This window comes from Apis dorsata, unplaced genomic scaffold (assembly GCF_000469605.1).
Source record: "Apis dorsata unplaced genomic scaffold, Apis dorsata 1.3 scaffold_176, whole genome shotgun sequence".
In the NCBI taxonomy this organism is placed as follows: Eukaryota; Metazoa; Arthropoda; class Insecta; order Hymenoptera; family Apidae; genus Apis; species Apis dorsata.
The window spans coordinates 396,425-416,918 of NW_006263463.1; the positions used below are offsets into that span (position 1 = coordinate 396,425).

Sequence of the window (20,494 nt, forward strand, 5' to 3'; positions counted from 1 at the left end):
TAACTTGTTCGCACGTCAAAGAAGCGGATAAACGAGATTCTATCATATGTCAAGTGGGGAGTAAATCGAGGGATTTTCTGGATATTCAGAAAACTGGTAATCGACGAAGTACCGTTAACTCCGCTATTTTAACGGAACGAGTTTAATAAATGAAAGCATAAGAAGATTCCACGCGATAAATCATCGTTACACGACAGGATTTATACGTATGCACCACGGTGTGCAAGAAGGGTGTTCATAAATTCCAAGTAGAAGTCAAAGGGAAGGAAAGAGAAGCAAACAGAGAAAGAAAGAAAGAGAGAGAGAAGAGAGAAGTTTGCCAATTAGAATAATATGAAAACCGCTTGGTTCGCGGATTTACATGAATCGTCTATTCGCACTACCGGTATCAACTCTCGCTCGTGACAAATGACCAGAATGGAATAATGCCAACTTTGCGCAACGCGATTAAGATTGTCGAGCACACTGAGATCCTGAATAATCGGTGATATACATTATGCATGGATAAACGAATGGAAAAACGTGAATTTTTCGTATTGGACGAGATACTATCTAAATAAACAAACCTTGATTCTTTTTACCTCTCCCCGTGTCCGATTAAAAAACTCTTTCTCTGGTCGATTAAGAAAATCGTGACCGTAAATTATAAACGACCACACACCCTCTTGTATTCTTGTAACGCGTCTATTATTTTTTTTTTTATGCAGATAAAACAATTCGATGACTCGTCACGTCGAGGTTTTATCAACTGTAAAACTGTTGTCGATTCAACAAATTTCTTTACTTTATAAATATTTATAACGCGAGGTAAGATGTGGATCGCGATATACACGTTATAATTGACATAATTCGCGATGGAACAAGGTGCATTGAAAAATGTTCAATGTAGAGAACGACATGGAACTCCATATTTCAACCTCGAGTAGATTTATATACACACATCTGTGTAAGAGATTTCTTAGACAATATATCATTACTTTCTCTTTTCGCTAGGGGTCCAAAGAAATGTATATATTTCCATAAATACGTCTTTTTTTTTTTTTTTTAACTTTCTCCCGTCGAAGAGGTTTTGTAAATGTTTGATGAAAGTTCATGGATCACGCAAAAGGTTACTGTACATATTTCTTTAACAAACATGACATACTTTACTCATCCCAATGCATGTCTCGTGTTTGCATCCACTGACATGTTCTTTTCTTACGGTAGTAGTCAAGAAACAGTAAACGCGACTGAATGGAAAAAAAATTTTGTCTAGGAGTTTAAAAACATACTTGCGAATGTATTATTTGCGTGTAACGATAAAATAGTAGCTATCAAAAGTATACACATTGAAAGATACGTCAATAAATAACTGTTCGTTTGAAATTAATTCAAAATTATGCTTTGTATGAATAAGTTTATTTATAAATTAAAGATAAATTACTTATTTGTACAAAGCTTTGTTTCTATTAATTTTCAAACATGTTTTGCATATTATTACTTCTTACAAATAGCATAAAATAGTTAAAAATTTGAGAAATATTATTTATTATTAATATATTTATATAAGAAATTAAATTAATAAAGATTTTAAATTTGTTTATTAACTCTAATCTTCAGTTTGCTATACTCATATCACATGCTAACCTCATTTTTTAAAATAAAATTTATATTAATGTTTAATTTCTAATAAAAAAAGAATAGATATTAAAAAACAAAAAAAGAACTTCTATAAAAGATATTAATTAAATGTCAATTTACAGGCCTTGTTAAATCTCAATAAGTAGCTAACTGAAGCAAAAAGCGCGCATCGATCTTTGGATCATTTGAATCATTACAAAACAAAAAAATAATTCATTTATTATGAACAATAGACACTGTTCTAAGTAATAAACGTCATAGTAGCGATCGATTTACATTTGCTGTAAACAATTATAGAGGCCACTGGACTTTCATTGCATTACAATAAAAGATATTGAATGAAAATCAAGCTTTATTAGTAAGTATTTATCGACGAAAATAGTATAGCATGGGAATAGTATAACATATGATCGTTAAAAATATTCCAATATGATGAAAAACTACAATATATTCCAAAATGAATTTGAAAATTTAATACTAATATTAATTTGATAATAATATTTCTGAATAAACTAAAATATAAACCATATCGCTCATTTTCTATGATAAAAAATATAATATATAACTTTAAAAAAAATGAATTTGAATGTTATTAATTCTTATAAAAATGTAGAATAATATCACATTCAAATTTCAGATTAAACGCTTTATTATAAATATATTTCAATTATTATAGAATATTACTAATTTAAAACCTAATCTAAAATTATAAATGTAAATAAATGCAAGAATTCAATTTACAAGAAAACACTACTATAAATCTCATCACAAATCTCATTATATGACATTTATTTAGATTTAAATGTAACTTATGTTTGTGAGCAGCAAGGGTTAGCCTGTAAATCACAGATGTCGCTCCTAAACGCTATCGACACATACATCAACATATCTATCTATAACATGAATTCAATACTACCGAAAATATTTTAAAAATTTATTATAATCTATAGAAACTATAATCTCTGAAATCGAATTATTATATCTATAAAAATATTTTGAATATTTTGATTTGATTTATATACATATTCCTAATTGCATTTGAAATTTTCAAATGTACACGCTAAAGAATTTTCAAAAAAAAAACGCCATATGTATATTTAAAAAGTAATAAAATTCGATAGTTATATTTGGAACATTTTCCTTTAGTCTCATACAGACCCAATATGACTACAAGCTTATCGTGGTCGACCACCACGCGTCGTTACGTTCAAGTCGTGGGGCCCCTCGGGCGAAAAGCTCGAAACCGGTTCTGAGCGTACAGAATGGCCGGGTAGCCGGTCAGCATGTATATACGATTGGCTACGACTTTCTAAACTTCCGTCGCACAGCTAAACGTACGCTTAAACCGTGTGCTTTATTTTTCATTTTTCTCTACCGACATGTCACGGTGAAAATGTCTGAAAAGAATTTACCTCGTTACGTCGAGCATTGACGCTACACGCGTGATTAGTAATTTCACGAAAATATTATGCTATTACGACGCTTAATAATGGAGCGTGAAAATGAAACGAATGTAGAAATATAGAAAATTATAATAGAAAGAAACATTTTATTAGTTTATTTATTTTTATACGATATAGAGCAGAATTTCACTTCTTCGATTCTTAAAAATTTCAACCTGTTTGTTTACGTTTCTGATAACACTAGGCACAAATTCCAAGAAACAATGGAAGAACGAAAGAAAAACGAAACAACAGCTTTGAATGATGATATCATACTGTTTATGCGAACCTCGTCATTAGCATACTGCGAAATATTTAGAAATTAAATATTAAAAATTTTTATATTCTAATATATATATATTTTGGATATATTTGAAGATGCTGTTCATTTCGTATTTCGAAATAATATATGAAATGATAGAAAAGAAAAAACAATTGGAAGAAAAACGCCAATCGAAGCGCGTAAATTTTCTAACGCGTAACATACGCTAGAGTCGACACATCACGGCATGTTGGCGTCGTCGCGGCACACGTGTATTTACTATTTATGACAAAGGATACAGCAGTTGTACGAGAATAAACCAACCGTTATTGCACTTCGTGCCAAACGCCATGCAACTTTTGCACGCTACTAGCATTCTTAATTGCACCGGACAACGGTTCATATTCACGATACTTTTCGTTCTAAGCGACTAAACGTAAGTGTTTCGAACTGTGATAGAAGACCCTAACAAGGTGATAGAAGACCCTAACAAGGTCTTCTATCACCGATCAACTTCGCATTAACGAACTATTCACATATTAAGGATTCAATGATACTATTCAATGATATTAAGGAAAAAATAATACAAATATCGCCTAAAATAACTAAGGAAATAAATAAATAAATATATTTTTACAAACTTACCAGAAATATAGTCTGGATCGGTGCGAAGCGTATTCGCCCAGTGTCAACAACCCTCGATGTGAAGAAGTAAGTCACAAAAAAATCCCAATGGGTGTTTAGCAAAGAATCTTCGTAGTAAAACCTACGCGAGAAGAACTAATATCTACGTCTTTTAACATAAACTAACGTTAAACACAGAAAAGTAACACTGAAAAACACCACCGAATTCACTGTCCTGCTTTATAGGACGTCCCACGTAACTACGGTTTCCCTTGTGATACCGCGTGGGCGCGAGTCGCGACACAAAATGAAAAAAAAGAAACAAATTTTGTCGGCACGTAAAAGCTTCGATAGCTATCACGAGAGGATAACACGTATAGGACGGAACGAAACAACACGCGCGCTGTTCGAGACGCAACTGCCGCCACTACCGACTCATAGTCCCGCTCTACCCCACTTCTTACCCCGCGATCCCCACCATCATCAACCATGCTCCCCACTCTACTGTCTTTTCTGACCATTCTTTGGCCCCTTCAACCTTCGACGATTCTTCGATACTTATACTGCACGCAATACATACCACGCTTGTCTCGATCAAAGACCCTTGACACTTGTTACGAACACATAGATACACATATATTCATACGTGCAAATGTTTAGCCGTGATTTATTTTCATTAAACGATTCATTTGAAACGAACATAGCGTTAAATTCGCGAAAAAAATTAAGCTTACATGAAAATTTTTCTTTTTATATAGTTCTTAAGCACGCAATTCAATATGTAACAATCATTGGTCTCTATAAAGATAATTATTTTTATAACAATCACTTATTCTCAATATAATATCAATCAAATTTTTGCTTATAAAAAAAAGTTTTTTTATATAAATGAACAGTGATATACATATTTATCTATTTATGTTTTTAATATTTTTAATATTTTACAACAATTATTATTAACTTTGCTTATAACATTTTATATAAAGAAAGAAATTATTTTTAATATATGATACGTAATTTTAATGTTTTTGATTGTAATATGTTCTCTTTTTCTTAAAATAGCGGCAGAAAGTTAGACGCCTACATGCCATGCATACGACGCGTAAACGCTCTAATGGACACTACGACAGCGTGTGATATGGAATAAGTACAATTGTTCAGCAGACTGCGTGACGCTATACACCGTGGGCGTGGCAAAATCAAGTTGTTAATAAAGCAATCTATCATAATACAAAAAAGTGTATCGTTCTATATTCAAGATAGTTATGATATAGAAATAATATCACAAGTAAACTATTTTTAATGATTTTCAAATCTCAATACAATAATAGATATAAGATTCGATACGATAAGATCAATATATTATAAAATAAAACTCTAAAATTCTTTTTATTTTAGATAAATATAAGAATCTTTTCTTCATAATAATTTTTATAAGCAACAAATAAATAATAAATCTGGTAAAAAAAAATATCAAATATAAAAGAATATTATTTAGCATTTTACATATTGTTATCTGAAATTTCTTTTTTCTTCAAATTATTAATATGAATATAAAATATATATTTTATAAAAATATTATTTCTAAAATATTAAATTTTTTTAGGAATAATGAAAAAGTCACATACAACGGCTTACACAAGCACCTACCTACATTGTAATTTCGCGTAGATTACATACGAAATGAAACCCAGAGCCACATGGAAGAAATCATTGGTGATGACAATTACGAATAGATTTTAATCCTCGTGACACGACGGTAGCAGAAAATTTTACCTCTTCTTTGAAGCAGTTTTGTAGGCTGCTTGAAGGTATAGTGCAGCCATTGGAGCTCAAGCTGCCGCGTAACCTGTTCTCATTTTTATCGTCAGCATCAGGTTTCAGCGCAGGTGAGCTGCGAAGGTGCTGAGCCAAGTCCAGCGAACCAGCTCATGGTTCTCGAGCATTTCCTTCTCCCTCGTCATAGAAACGCATTGACCTTCAGGACAAAATGCCGACGATCAATGCAAACGTTGCACCGTATTATCGTTATTCGAGAATATAATCAGAATTATACGATTGCCTAACAACTATCAAACTAATTACGACAGCGTTTTACCCTTCGTGAAATTTAAAGCCATGCTCAGGAACAGTCTGCTTCTCCAATCCAATAAAAAAAAAAAACTTGATGGATACTAAGAAAAAAGAAAAGAATTTCCAAATATATATAATTAATATTCTTAACTTAATTTAATAATGCATTAAATGTCCAAACAAAAAAAATAATTTAAAAAGAAATTTTCAGCCTTTGATAATTCGTATATCATATATTTCTTTATTATATATTAAAAAGAAATTTTTATTTCAAGGAACTTGTTGTATTTCAGTACATTTGGGGAAAATTTTTAGCTTGATAAAGGACGTGCAATTGGATTGTATATAATTATTAATGGACAAAACACGCAGAAATGTTTTACTGTCATTTCTATAGGATTTTATTAACATTGTTACTTCAATAGCATTAATTACAGATACCAATTTGCAATGATCAATACTAACTAAAAGAGAAAAATGTTTTAAAAAAAAAGGAAATGAGATTACGAGTATATATATAATTTCGATTTTTAGAAAAGTATGACAATGAGCGGCTGCATTATTTAAATACAATTCTATCACTTTAACGAATGTAATGTATATGACGACCAATCGTTCAAACAAAAGGATAAAAATGATTCCTATGAGAAATGATTTATTCGATAAATGAATAACGTTAAAACAAGCTGTATTGAACAATGCGAGCTTGTGTATATGATTTACATACATAATAATTATATATTATTTTAGACTTGGCAAAGATTAATAAAGTATTTCGCAATGCAGTACGCTCAAGTCAAGTGCGATCGAAGTATAAAATCTTAAAACAACCCTAATCGGGTGCCCAGCAATGTGTTTCAGACTATGCATTCTACACAATCTCATAAGAAATAATGTTATTTCGGCTGGTATTATATCTTTATGCGCTAAATAAAACAATAATTTCATTATTTACTCCGAAATAAACGATACTCATCTTTCTTCTCTTTCTTCTCTTTCCTGTGTTATAATAATTTTGTAATGAACTACGTGTTATTTATTTATCAAACAACTAATCAACTAATTCACTTTGTGACTACATTTTGTGATACATATGACATATGACTAACGATCGATTCAAGGGATCTTGTAATCTCTATCATTGTTATCTCCTCCCTCCCATCTCTTTAACCTATCTTCTCCCGTAAGTACATTAGATACGACCGAACAGAACATCGAGTATATTATTTCTAATATTTCACTTACACGCTAATATGTACAGTTATGAATACCGCACCGTGATTCGCGTGATACCCAAAGAAAAAAAAAAAAGACCATTGAGTACCATTCTACCAGCACGATGCAATTATGAAAGACGAAAGTGCTGTTCAAAACCGGTCGATTGCTTGACGCGTATTGAGAGACAGAGTAGGACAATAAAAAATAGTAAAAGAAATGAGCGAGAGAAAGAGAGAAAGAGAGAAACACACGATGGAAAACGAGAATGAAAGTAGAAGAAAGAGGGGACACGTATGCGTTCGAAATATGCTGTACAAAAGTTATTTTTTATCCAGTTTTATATACGACCAAATCTATTTTTCGTCGAGCACCGATGATCATTTTGTTATTCTATATATGTATATGTTGTTTTTACTAAGTTTACTATAAAATTCGCTCTTTGAAATATTCGCCGTCTATAAAACTGGATATTTGTCAAACAACAGTATAAATTTTTTTTTTTTCACAAGTTACGAAATAGATATTAGAATTGCGATCGATACAGATCAATTTAATAGCGGCTACGTGAAAGCCAATGGAAGAGTAGTATCGGACTCTCTATCTCGATACTATAATGCATCATAATATATTCTAAGAGATTAATATTAAAGGAAAGTGAATATAAAGATTGATAATTAGATAATAATTAATAAAATAACAATGCAAAATAAGTAACAAAAGTAATATTTGAAGATAATAATATAGATAACAACAATTAAGAATATCAAACTTATAGATAAAATAACGAAAATTATACATTATTCTTAATTATTTTGCAATAGTAATTCATTAATTTTTTTTTGTTTTAATTAAATTTTAACAATTTTATATTCACTTTCCATTCATTCATACCATTACAATTACACATATATTTAATTTCAATTTATACTCATAATTTGAAAACATTCGTAGTAATTTATTATTTAAAAGATAACAGGGACGGGTAAAAATTTTCAAGAAAACTCAAAATTAAAAAAAAAATTTCTACAGAAATACATACATGTACTAGCGCCGATTCATTCCATTGGCTCCGTACAGTCACGTTGTCGCATACATTATACATACACTAATGAAGAAAAAATTATTTAATTGTACTGTATTTACATTATCGAGATATAAAAATACTAACAAGAAACATACCTATAGACAAGATCCTCCAAACGATTCATCTCTTTAGAAATAAACTAATTCATAATCAAGTTTGGCAGTAATATTGTCCCTATCTAGTTGCATTCTTATTGTTATCTCATCATCTCATTCATTTTCAGTAAAACGTAACGTCTTTTATGACGTCTCACACTTACACGATTTCTTAACGCTATCCATTAATTTTTAATCTCTATTCTAAATTCTTTGCTATCTTGGAAGATTTCCATTGCTCACTGCACAGGCCTCTGCTGTGGGTCAATATAAAAACAAATGTTTTCGTTATCGATACAGCTATCATATACACTGGTCACAGTGACAGCGATTTATTTATAAAAACATGCGATTTCACATTACATTTGTTTCACCGCTGAACCTAATTTATAAAATTGAGTCATAAAAGGAAACACTGAAATGCCAAATATACATCTCATATTCACTAATAAATCTACTAATTGCTGCTTATTCTTTTTCAGAAAAATTTTAGAAAAATAAGTTTAAATGCATAATGAAATAATGAATGATGATGAACAAATTCTTAATTAATCAATGATAATATAAAATTATATTGAAATTTTTAAATTAAGAAATAGGTTCAGCGAAGAATTCTCATACCATATACTTGCTACAGGCAAGTATAGTATCATTCGTGGTAGCAGAAAGTATTTCAATGTAAGCCATTCGACTCCCTAATCTTAAGGAAGATAATAGTAAAAATAATAATAATAATACTCGACATATTTGTCGTAACAACGTTCCACAGCATATGCTATAAAAACGGCTTACAACATACACACGCATGCACCAGTATGTGTGCGCATGTGTAATAAGAATATTTAATATGCACAGATATATTATTTCATATCTCTAGAAATATAATAAATTTTATGTATGTATTATATGTGTATTTATGTGCACAGTCTCACTAGCACTGTTACAGCCCGAATAAGTGTCGTGCGTATAAATCTATGATTTCTTTAAAGTTATGTGGAAGAATAATGGAGCGACAACTTGTGGGATTCATGTTATTTAGTTAACACTTTGCCTCTAAAGTTGCTTTGTTAAATTTTATCAGAATGTTCTATATATAGTTTTCTTTTTAATTTTTGAATAAACATTTCCTGAGCATTCAACTGACGATGTTGGAAGTCCAGTTTTGTCCAGAAATTCTACTAGATGAATAACTCAAGACTGCTTCATTTGTTGACAATGTTGCACAACTCACCGACGCTTCTGCTTCGAGGCGTATATCGTGATTTTTTAAATTGTTGTATATTTGAAAATAAATTAGTCTGCATTGATGTCCTTTCTGAAGACTTTGAACTAATATCCGTTTGTACGTCTATATGCGACGGACTCTTCGAACGTACAGCGTGATGAGGACTTTCACGATTTATAGTAAATCGGGACAATAAACTGGAATCATTGGATAAAATTTTTGAACTTGCAGCCAATCTACAAGCGCAAGGAGAACACTTTGGTAAATTTATCATAATTTTATCCGGTTCGATTGTCAAAGATGATCGACCAAATTTTCTTAAAGGACTGCAAAGAATTTTTTTAGCTTTCAATTTTTTCTCTATAGAATCATTTTTTCCTTTATCCTTACATGTTTTTTCAAAACTCTTACTTGCAAATTTACTGCTCTTATTACCCCATGAAAACTTTTTTGAAGATTCTATTGATTTTTCATGATGGATCTGTGTATCATGTTCTTCAGACTTCTTATCTTTTATAGTTGTATCTTTATTTAGAATTTTATTACTGCAATATTTCTTATTATTTTTAGTACATTCTGAATCCAACACAGATTCTATACTGCTATATTTGAACTGATTTATAGGAGATTTTTTCTCTGATTTGAACTGACTTTGACTATTTTTACAATCTGAAATACTTTTATTATTATCATTAGATATATTGGAATATGATGACAATGACTTTTCTTCAATAGTATATTGTCGGCAGTCTTCAACCTGTATGTCAACTAAAGTTGTATGGGATATTTGTATATCAGCTTTCTTATGGCTTTGACCAAATGAATTTTTTAAAGTTCTATGGACAATATTCTTTTGACTTTTAGTAAATGGGTTTTTTATATTTTTTGGCAAAGAAATATGTTTTTTTGCAACTTGACTAATATGATTTAATCGAAAGTTATGGCGAATAGAAGTACCTTCTAATATTGTTTTATTATGTTTCTTATCTTGAATATTTGTTATCAATTCTTCTTCTTTCATATTTTTGTCATCTTGTTGAATAGCTTTTTTTGAATTACTATCTAAACTTGAGTCATCATCCTCAGAACATGTTTCCTTTAAAGAATTTTTATGATGAATTTTCTGATTAATATCCATCTGTTGATCACGAAAGAAAAATCCATCATCTATAGAAACGAAAGATGATTCTTCATCACAGGGGAGGACAGGTGCCTTCTCCCCTGTGGAAGGCGATTGCTAGACAAGCTTTTCAGTCTGTGAGCTTGTTGAAATAGAACTGGTAGTGTTTGAATTATTAGAAGTGGTGTGTCCTTGACTGCTTACATGTGTATGTCCTCCTCCCTGCCCCCCCTGATTCTGGGAGAGGCTTAGTCGCCGTCAGTTTATCAGTTCTACACTTACAAATTGCTTCAATCGTTCTAAATATTGATCATATAATTCTACATCATTATGACCAGCACCCTGAAAATATAAATATAATATTTATACAATTTTTTTCTTTAGTATTTAAAAGAAAAAAGATGAAAAATTTTATACACCTCAACCCATAATGGTTCTACTGCTCTTGGACATCTCTCATAAATTGCTAAACCATGATTGAAATTTATTACATCATCTTCAGTTCCATGAATTACCAAAACAGGAGATGTTACTTTTGGTACTTTATCTATACTGTAAAAAAAGAAAATTTCAATGATTCATTATATTTTGTATGTATCATCATGAAGTTTTACATAAATATAAAATATATAATATTATATTTAACAATATAATAAGTAAACCAAGTACAATATCAAATTTATTTTATTGTATATTTTATCTTTAGTTACTTAACATATATTACAAAAAAATGTAAAAATAATAAATAGTTAATTATTATTATTTTTAAATTAATTTAATTAAATAAAAATAAAAGAGATAGATTGCAAATAAGCGACAGTAAAAGTGCAAAACCTATTAACGAACTATATGTCAACGGATCATGTAATTTATAGGTTTCCATGACACATATATATAGATAAACTTTTATTGCTTCCCATATTTTAATTCTGAAAAACTATCACTCGATCATGGAAAAAATATAATTTAAGTTTCCATAAAAATATCCATAAAGTATTTAATTTATTTTACACTTAGTTTAAATTGTAAATATAGAATTTTCTTTTAAATACTTATGTGTATGTGTTTGTATATGTATACATTTATATCTGTACCACGTGTATGGATGTACACCTGAACTGGATGATAGTGTCATGCGCGTAAAGTTAGTTGTGCGAATCACAGCATGCGATAAGCGGATTATAGATCGCGTTTCATTTAACACAATAAAGGGAGATACACGTATTTCAAAGTTTAACCTACCTCGGGAACGCATCAAAGAACCAAGTTCTTTTGGTATTAGGAAAAGCAACTCGCATTCCCGACATTAAAGGTGAATGCAGAACAACTGCGCCAACCTCATATCGCGCGGCCAGATCGACTGTGGGTACAGTCCCAATACTTTGACCATATAGAATGATGTTTTCCGGGCTAATACCGTAACGTGTTCTAAGAGCATGCCACGCAGCATCTATATCCGCATAAAGATTCTTTTCTGACGGTTTACCACCAGAAACTCCATAACCCGAATAATCATAACTAAATATGTTACAATTTATTCTCGATCCAAGTCCTAAATAAAAACTAGACATCTGTCCCAGATCGACTGCATTTCCATGGGAATATAAAATCGTAAAACGTGCAGTAGCTGAACACCGTACAAATAAACAGGCTATTCGATTTCCTCGTGATGTTCTTGCATAGAAACCTTCTACCGACTCTTTCTCCCTTTCTGTATACTGCCATTCTGCTCTTTCAGATAAAGAAATTGTAACTTTGGAACCTTCATCTTCAATAAATGCATACGTAGGTTCAGGAGGTAGAAACGCTAGTTTTGCAGCGATTCTGGACGGGCAAGGCGGACAGCAAAACAAGCAACACAATTCACTAAAACTTAACCCGTTCATCGTTCCACGGGGAAGTTACGCGCACGCGAAAACGCCGTTTATCACGTTTCTTCGTGGAATTTCCACATCGAGATTATCGCTTTGATTCAAAAATAATTCCATGCACTGTACTTCTTACACTTAATGATTCAATCACAATGTCATTTGTTATCGTACTCTTGAAAGAGTCACTCACGATGAATCAGCCATGACGGCTTTCAAGACGAACAATTTCTCTCCCTCTTGTTTTCTCTCTTTCTCATATAATGCCCCCACCCACTGAACGTTGCGCACTTTCATTGTATTCAGGTAAAACGAGATACATACTCACAAGATAAGGATAGAGATAATGGCACTACTTTGTACGTTGTTCTTCTATTCATTGCTTGCTATTGGTGAAAGATTTAAAAGCAACGAGATGATTCGATATGTAACGAAGAATGGTCGCGTATTCAAACACCGTTAACTTATATTACCAACATTCCAAATAATAATGCAAAATATATTATCGGAACATAAGTATGCGCCTTGCGATGCAAATACATCTAGTGATTTTTCTGAAAGAAAGCTACGAGGTTAGCAATAGCAACCTTTCGTGGAAAATCGATTAAATCCAGGTATATGGTAGAAACTCGACTAGTTTCATGTTGTTGCGTGATCGTTGTCGTTCGCTATACAGTTTTAGCCGATGGCGGCTGTCAACTGGTATAGTTCTGATTTTCGTCGAATAAATTTTTATAAATCGTTAAATAATTTTGAAAATTTTTATTCGTAAATAATCATTACGCCTTTATATTGAATTGATTTTTCTATGAGACTGTGAAATTAGCATTTACAACATTTGTATGACATCGGGCAAAGAAACAATGGGGTAAGTGAACGTGGTGGTATTCTGCACCGCCTTTTAAGGGTGTGTAATATATGTACACACAAAGTATGATTTTCATATCACATATAAATACGATAAACTGTCCTTAATTTTTTGTTATTACCGAATATCATCAATTGATATAAAATAGGTCGGTTTCATTACGTTAGCTAATGAATAGTGCTATCCTTTCTTGTCTATTTACTATCATATTCTCGACATCATCGCAGTTACGCATTTAGATGGGTGCGTATAAGAAGACTCTGGACCACAATGTTTTTCTTTTTTTTTATCTATATATAACCGTGAAATAAAATAGCGAAAGTGGAATAAATCGACACCGCGTGAAATGTGTTTATTCTAGTTGTTTACTCGTGCATTATTTGATATATTTTTAAATTCAAATTATGAAAGTCAATTCTGTCAATTGTAGAAATATTTATCACATTAATATTTATTCTACTGTTTTTTAATATGATTAATTATAGCAAATTTCGTCTTTTTTAATTTTGGTAAAAATCAAAAATTTTATATAAAATATTATTTCTTTTTAAATTAATTTTATAAATACTTATTAATATTTTATTAAATACTTTGTTAAATATTAATTATTTTTGTTATAGTTATTTTTTCATATAAATTTATTAATAATATATAAAATTTATATAATTTAATAAATTTATTAAAATTGTTTATGTTAAATAATGTATATAAATTGTACATATATTGCATGTGTGAAAAATTAAAATATCTAAATAAAAAATATAATTGTTTTTTATAAAAAATATAACTGAAAAATGCTTGTTCATATTTATTTTATTTGATTTCCTCCAAATTTATACAATATAATCTGTATTATTATAATGTTAAATTGTAACATTAAATTTCCAAATTTATATAACATAATCCATATTATTATAATGTTAAATTGTAACATTATTAGATTCTCATTCCATTAATTTTAAGGCATGTAAAATAATATGTATATTTGACATTTTTTAATGTACTTAATTTTGTTATGTTTCTGTGAAATATACATGTAATAAAATATGTTTTACCAAAAAAATAAACTTCAAGATATTGATATATATTCGTTATTATTAAAACACCTATAATTTTTATTTTGAATATAAGATATAAATAGATGCTGCATGTATAAATTAAATCAATATATTTAAGTACCTAAGTTTCTTGCTTTTAATAAATTGCAGCGAACAACCAATTTTCACGTGTAAAGCACACGTGTTTCATATTGATCCTAAGACAAAAAGATCTTGGGTATCAGCATCTACAGCAGCAGTCTCTATTTCATTTTTTTATGACTCAACAAGGAGTCTATACAGAATAATTTCTGTTGAAGGAACAAAGGTAATTAAAAAATAAGTTATAAAAAAATAAATTTATAATGTATTTAAAAATTATTTAATTCTATTCTTTTTTTATTTTTTTAGGCAGTAATAAATAGCACTATTACTCCAAATATGACTTTTACAAAAACATCACAGAAATTTGGACAATGGTCAGATGTTAGAGCTAATACTATATATGGTCTTGGTTTTTCATCTGAAGTAGAATTAGGAAAGGTTTGTGAAATATATTTTAATTTAATGTAGTAATTTTATATTATATTATATCATAAAAATATTTTAAAATTATTTTGAGAAGTTATTTAATTAAAATTTATTATATTATGTTTTTATATAAATTAACTACTGCAATATTAAAGACAATATTATTTATTTGGCAGTTTATAGAGAAATTTCAAGAAGTGAAGGAGGCCACTAAATTAGCTAGTGCTAAATTACAATCAAACAGTTCATCTGTTACACCAGCTACTAGTGCAAATGTTAGCCCAATTACATCACGATCGGGTATGCCATCATCAGAACAAGATCTTATAGACCCACCAAATTCATCGATGATTAATTCCAATGTGTCAGCATCAAATAATCCCAATCCAAATGCCAACGTGATTTCTACACAAAATAGTGTATCTTTGGTAAGCAGCAGTCCCTTACCTGGTAGTTGTCAAAATAAAGTGGATGATGAATTGAAAAATACAGTCCATTCAAGATCACAGAGTGTTTCTCAGCAGAGTACAGAAAGTCCACAACATCAAGGAAAATCAGCACAACTTACAACACAAGGGGGACAATCAGCTGAAATGCAACTTAAGTATGAAAATGATAGGCTGAAACTTGCATTAGCACAAAGTTCTGCAAATGCTAAAAAATGGGAGGTATGGTTTTATATATATTAAAATAAATATAAATATTCACGAATTAATCATTATATATAATTATATTATATATAATATAATTCATTATAAAAAATTTGATAGGTTGAATTAACTACATTAAAAACAAATAATGCTAGATTAACAAGTGCATTACAAGAATCCACAGCTAATGTTGATGAATGGAAAAGACAGTTACAATTATATAAAGAAGACAATGCAAGGATCAAGGCCAAATATGCAGATTTAGAAGCTGGAAAAATAGCAGAAGGCAATAGTGAAGCATTAAGGTTGAGAGTTGAAGCATTAGAAAGTGAATTAAGAACAAAAAATGAAGAAATCAAAGCTCTTACTATAGCTACAAAAAATAAAGATTTTGTAGTATGTATATAATACAAGATATAATATTATTAAATATTAATAATTATTCAAATGATTTTGAAATATGAAATATTTATTATTTTATAAATAAGATTTATTATATTAATTGTTATTTCTTCAAAATGATTTTTATTTAAAAATATATAATATAATTCAATAATTTCAATAATGAGAAGAGAAGAATTTAAAAAATACTATTTTAAGTGAAATATCTAATTATACACTCAAATAATCTATAATTTTATTTTTTAGGCCTTACAGAAAGAAAATCAAGAACTTCGTGAAATGTTAAGGGTTGTCCATGAACAATTAGAACTTGCATTAAGCGCAAATAAAGTCCAAAAACAAAATTTGGATACATTAAATGCCAGATTAGCTGGATACATACAAGATTTGGTAACTGTACATCGAGAAATTACAAATACATTGCAATCTTAAGTTTACATGTAGTGATGTTTAAGAATATTCTTCATGGGAGTTTTGTATTTATGATATAAGCAAAATATACAAATGGACGGTGTAGATTAATACAAAGGGAAAGGTTCCAAAAAAAATATGCATAGTAAACAGAAATCTCAAAAAGTAAACTTAGAATATCTATCTTTAAATGATAAAGATAGATTACATCTTTTTAAAATATTTATTGTGTATTAAGTTAATAATAATATTTGATGTTTTTCATAACTCTTCGTGCCATATTCTTATTGTATATAAAAATATGTTCTTTTTTAAATATGATTTTATATATATATATAAATATATATATATATACTTTTTTTTTTTAATATACATATTTACATATAACAAAAAATAAATGTAATATTTTTATTTTTGCAGAGATGAAAATATAAATCTTATTTAGATATTCTTATCTTTTTATATTATATTGTATCATAAAAATATTTTAAAATTATTTTTAGAGGTTATTTAATTAAAATTTATTATATTATGTTTTTATATTAAATTAACTACTGCAATCAATTTTATTAATTTTTTTTTAAATTTATATTTCTACACAAAACAAATCTTATTTAGATATTATATAGATTATAATATATTGTATTATAAAAATATTTGGAAATTATTTTTACAGGTTATTTAATTAAAATTTATTGTATTATGTTTTTACATAAAATTTTATAATCAATTTTTATTAATTGCGAAGATTAGATTTACGTATATATAAGTAGTTCATTTTTTCTGATAATTTTGTTTTAATGTTTAAAAAATAAATTATAATTACAATTATAATATATACCATCGTCACTAATACTATTATTTCACTGATTTCTGTCAATCTTTGACTCCATTACTAAGCTATAACTTTTACGATATTTTTACAATTATTAAAATTATCAATGCTATTATAACTACCTCCACTGCTATTGCTACATTACTAATTGCTGTTATTATTGCTTATAGTATCATCGTTAGTGCTACTTCTATAACTGTTATTACTGTTACTGTCAATCATGTTATTATTACATGCCTACAAAAAACTTTTATGATATTTAAAAACATAAAACATATCAAAAACGTCACGAGATTTAATGTGATATATGTTTCTCGATGTTTTTTGGAACTTAGTCCCTTGAAGACAACAAAAAATAAAATTCAGTTACCCATGAACACAATTAAGAAAACTGCACAATTAACATTAGTAACGTTTAGCGATATTCAATTATGTAGTATAACTATTTAATTCAGCTGTACATTGTATCCATATTGTTCTAGCACATATTATTTACCTTTATTAATAGAATAAAAAATATATAAAATTGAAGAGTCTGGCATGAGTTGTACAGAATCATTGATATCTAATATAAAGTATGACATGAAAAAATATATTATAGAACCCACTTACAATGGGTAACTTAGTAATTTAAATACAAAACTTTACCAGATGTTTTAAGAATGAAAAAAGATGTTTTTGATGTGCGAAATATTTTATGAAATAATTTTTTTATGAAAACCATGATCGTTATTAATTTATTGTTAAAAAAAAATAAATGAAATTTTTTCTAACGTAAATGATTTATTATTCATTTATTACTAGTTTTTTAAATAATCTATAGCAATCAAGCCAGATATTCTTCAATATGTTGTTTAAATACATAGTATAGATTCATTAGGAAACAAAATTTGCCGAAGAATGCTGACCGATCGTCATAAAGATATTGAGGTGATATTTCTTGTAACAATAATTTCTAGTAGTAAATAAAGTGCAAAATACTAAATAAAGCACTTTTTATTGTACTGACAGTATGTATGTATGTACGTAAAATTGTTATGGAAATGAATTTTAAATTGGAGGAATTGGAAACAAAAGCCTCGCTTGCCACATGTAATCTTAATAAAACATTTTCAGATGGCTTTCTTGTGTTCTATTATCATATTCATATTTTCATATATCAATATTATATGATAAATTTGATTTAACAATTGTTATGAATATCTTTTTATAATATAAATTTTTGTTACATATATATATATATATTCATAATTGAAAAAAAATTATGGAAATATAATAAAAAATTTATTATTTTACTTCATTATTTTATATATTAAAAGAAAAATGTAACAATTATAAATGATACCGATTTTTTATTTTACAACATTCAAGTTAAATTTTATGTATATTTATAATAGGAATCTTTTAGAAAATCTCATATATAAAATTGAATTATATTCTTACATTATGTAATAATTAATGTAATAATTAAATTATGTTTATATAACATAAGATATGTAAACATATTCATAATAGATTAAAAATTAATATAATTCTAATATGAGTGATATTTGATTGAGTTAAAAAAAATTATTCAAGTAATAATACAAAATAAATAAAAGAAAAATTAGTAATAAAGTATATTTATATCATAATTCAAATATTAATATTTTATTTTATTTTAAAATAATATTTTATCCAATTTTTTATCCAACAATATCAGTTGTTACTATTTATCTCTTATTTTTTATTTTAATTATATGAATTATATATTAAAATAATTTTATATTTTATATAGTTTTTATATTTTTTACTTTTTTCTATTATTTATTTATTTTATTTACATATATTAATATTTTTAAGTAATTATTATTTGTTTTATTCTTTCAAAGTAATAAAATAACCTAATTAAATTAAATATATAAATTTTCATTAATTTAAGATTTTTTTATAATTAACATTCATAAATATAATATATTGTGACAAATTTTTTTAAAATAAATATTTTTTTATTATGTACATATAGTTGAATTAAATTTTACTAAATTTTACTAATTTATTTTCATTTAATTAAAAAAAAAGCTAATATCATAAAATTTTTTATAATTATGTTTTAAATATTTAAAATAAAGTTTAATGCATAGAAATTTGTTATAATAAATATAAAAGAATGTAAATAATAGAAATTAATTAAATTTTATAAAAAATAAAAAAGATATTAAAAACATTTGACTTTTTATATAAAATATAATGAAATAATGACAAGCAATTTTTCATAAACTTTTCTTAATTATAAAACAAAGAATAACAATTGATTAGTTTGTTCATATTAGTACTTACTAAAAAATTGTTTATTGTTATTATACTTTAATTTTATTCATTTAATATAATATAATATTTAATATGAAAATATATATTCATTAAAATATCTTTATGATAAAACTTTTTATATTGTTTCTTTATTATTATAATAATAATAATTTCGAGATTATTAAATAAATTATATAAAGTAAAATAAAATAAAATATTATTCAATATATTATTATTATTCAATTATTTAATATAATTATTATTACAATTAAAATAATTAAATAATATGTAATTAATATATTATTTAAAATAATTATTTATTTTTCTAAATATATTTTAAAATTATTTTTGAAAAATAATTTAAATTGTTTATATTTTATTCTATTTTTAAACTTTTTTTTTGATTTGCTATTGACTTAATTTGAAAAATATATAGCAGATTCTCCCGCCTTTTTAAGCATGTATAATGCACTGATAGTATCTATAGTTTATCATAAGATACATGTTCTGCATCAATAACGTAAAATAAGAACATAACAGTGTAGAAAAATTTTATATTTCCAAATATTAGAAGATGAAACAGCTATATATTGATTGACATTTGCGATTATAAAGTTATAGTGAATTCTATTAAATATATTTACTATTTCGAAACGTAAAAAGTGATCGAAATATTGTGTAAGAATTAAAGTTGTAAAATCGTTGTCAAGTTTACAAGTTTATTCATTTAGTGGAAAATTTTGTGTCTTGTTATTTATAATTTATTTGTAAAACAAATAGGTAATGAATTTATATATTAAGAGTTTATGAATAACTATATAAACGTATAAAAAAAAAAAA

The 20,494-nt window shown here is 27.4% G+C and overlaps 4 protein-coding genes and 2 long non-coding RNA genes across 11 annotated transcripts in view; 4 read left to right on the plus strand and 2 right to left on the minus strand.

Moving 5' to 3' along the window:
* LOC102678294 (semaphorin-1A-like) overlaps positions 1 to 5,849 on the minus strand; it is a 399,280-nt gene extending 393,431 nt beyond the window's left edge. The window contains exon 1 of one of the 2 annotated variants that reach the window (XM_031509822.1): positions 5,725 to 5,849. The gene's annotated coding sequence lies outside the window, so the exon portion shown is untranslated. Of the gene's footprint in view, positions 1 to 3,969; positions 4,693 to 5,724 lie in introns of those variants that run through there. The other variant, XM_006614361.2, reaches the window with a different exon arrangement.
* Positions 2,849 to 5,179, plus strand: LOC116185437. Its single transcript, XR_004150291.1, has 2 exons — positions 2,849 to 3,760; positions 5,011 to 5,179. It is a non-coding gene; the product is annotated as an uncharacterized LOC116185437 (long non-coding RNA).
* Positions 5,561 to 6,111, plus strand: LOC102678117. Its single transcript, XR_421564.2, has 2 exons — positions 5,561 to 5,759; positions 5,826 to 6,111. It is a non-coding gene; the product is annotated as an uncharacterized LOC102678117 (long non-coding RNA).
* Positions 6,112 to 7,088: 977 nt separating this feature from the next.
* Positions 7,089 to 13,060, minus strand: LOC102679105 (alpha/beta hydrolase domain-containing protein 17B). Of its 3 annotated transcripts, none has more exons than XR_421566.2 (3): positions 11,183 to 11,315; positions 8,419 to 11,105; positions 7,089 to 8,344 (listed from the first exon to the last, which is right to left on the minus strand). XR_421566.2 is itself a non-coding variant. In XM_006614367.2 (3 exons), the coding sequence occupies exons 1-3, from the start codon at positions 12,647 to 12,649 to the stop codon at positions 11,022 to 11,024; spliced, it is 861 nt and encodes a 286-aa protein (XP_006614430.1). In that variant the 5' UTR covers positions 12,650 to 13,060; the 3' UTR covers positions 10,675 to 11,021. The 3 variants fall into 3 exon arrangements, 2 of the variants coding, with proteins under 2 accessions (XP_006614429.1, XP_006614430.1); XM_006614367.2 differs by lacking the exon at positions 7,089 to 8,344 and adding an exon at positions 12,006 to 13,060 and having other exon boundaries at positions 10,675 to 11,105; XM_006614366.2 differs by having other exon boundaries at positions 7,089 to 11,105.
* A 197-nt stretch (positions 13,061 to 13,257) lies between these two features.
* LOC102678895 (homer protein homolog 2) lies at positions 13,258 to 16,757 on the plus strand. Of its 2 annotated transcripts, XM_006614365.2 has the most exons (7): positions 13,258 to 13,499; positions 14,708 to 14,864; positions 14,948 to 15,079; positions 15,244 to 15,495; positions 15,592 to 15,735; positions 15,838 to 16,113; positions 16,366 to 16,757. In XM_006614365.2, the coding sequence occupies exons 1-7, from the start codon at positions 13,474 to 13,476 to the stop codon at positions 16,549 to 16,551; spliced, it is 1,173 nt and encodes a 390-aa protein (XP_006614428.1). In that variant the 5' UTR covers positions 13,258 to 13,473; the 3' UTR covers positions 16,552 to 16,757. The 2 variants fall into 2 exon arrangements, with proteins under 2 accessions (XP_006614428.1, XP_006614427.1); XM_006614364.2 differs by having other exon boundaries at positions 15,244 to 15,735.
* A 1,363-nt stretch (positions 16,758 to 18,120) lies between these two features.
* LOC102678762 (methylosome subunit pICln) overlaps positions 18,121 to 20,494 on the plus strand; it is a 4,382-nt gene continuing 2,008 nt past the window's right edge. The window contains exon 1 of one of the 2 annotated variants that reach the window (XM_031509820.1): positions 18,121 to 18,295. The gene's annotated coding sequence lies outside the window, so the exon portion shown is untranslated. Of the gene's footprint in view, positions 18,296 to 20,105; positions 20,435 to 20,494 lie in introns of those variants that run through there. The other variant, XM_006614363.2, reaches the window with a different exon arrangement.

Bases quoted from the DNA above. Each gene is read 5' to 3' on its own strand.
- LOC102678895 (XM_006614364.2), top strand. From the start codon at position 13,474: ATGACATCGGGCAAAGAAACAATGGG. The intron at 15,080-15,243 runs GTTTGTGAAATA...TTTATTTGGCAG, and splicing joins CTGAAGTAGAATTAGGAAAG to TTTATAGAGAAATTTCAAGA. The intron at 16,114-16,365 runs GTATGTATATAA...TTTATTTTTTAG, and splicing joins CAAAAAATAAAGATTTTGTA to GCCTTACAGAAAGAAAATCA.
- LOC102679105 (XM_006614366.2), bottom strand. From the start codon at position 10,781: ATGGATATTAATCAGAAAATTCATCATAAAAATTCTTTAAAGGAAACA.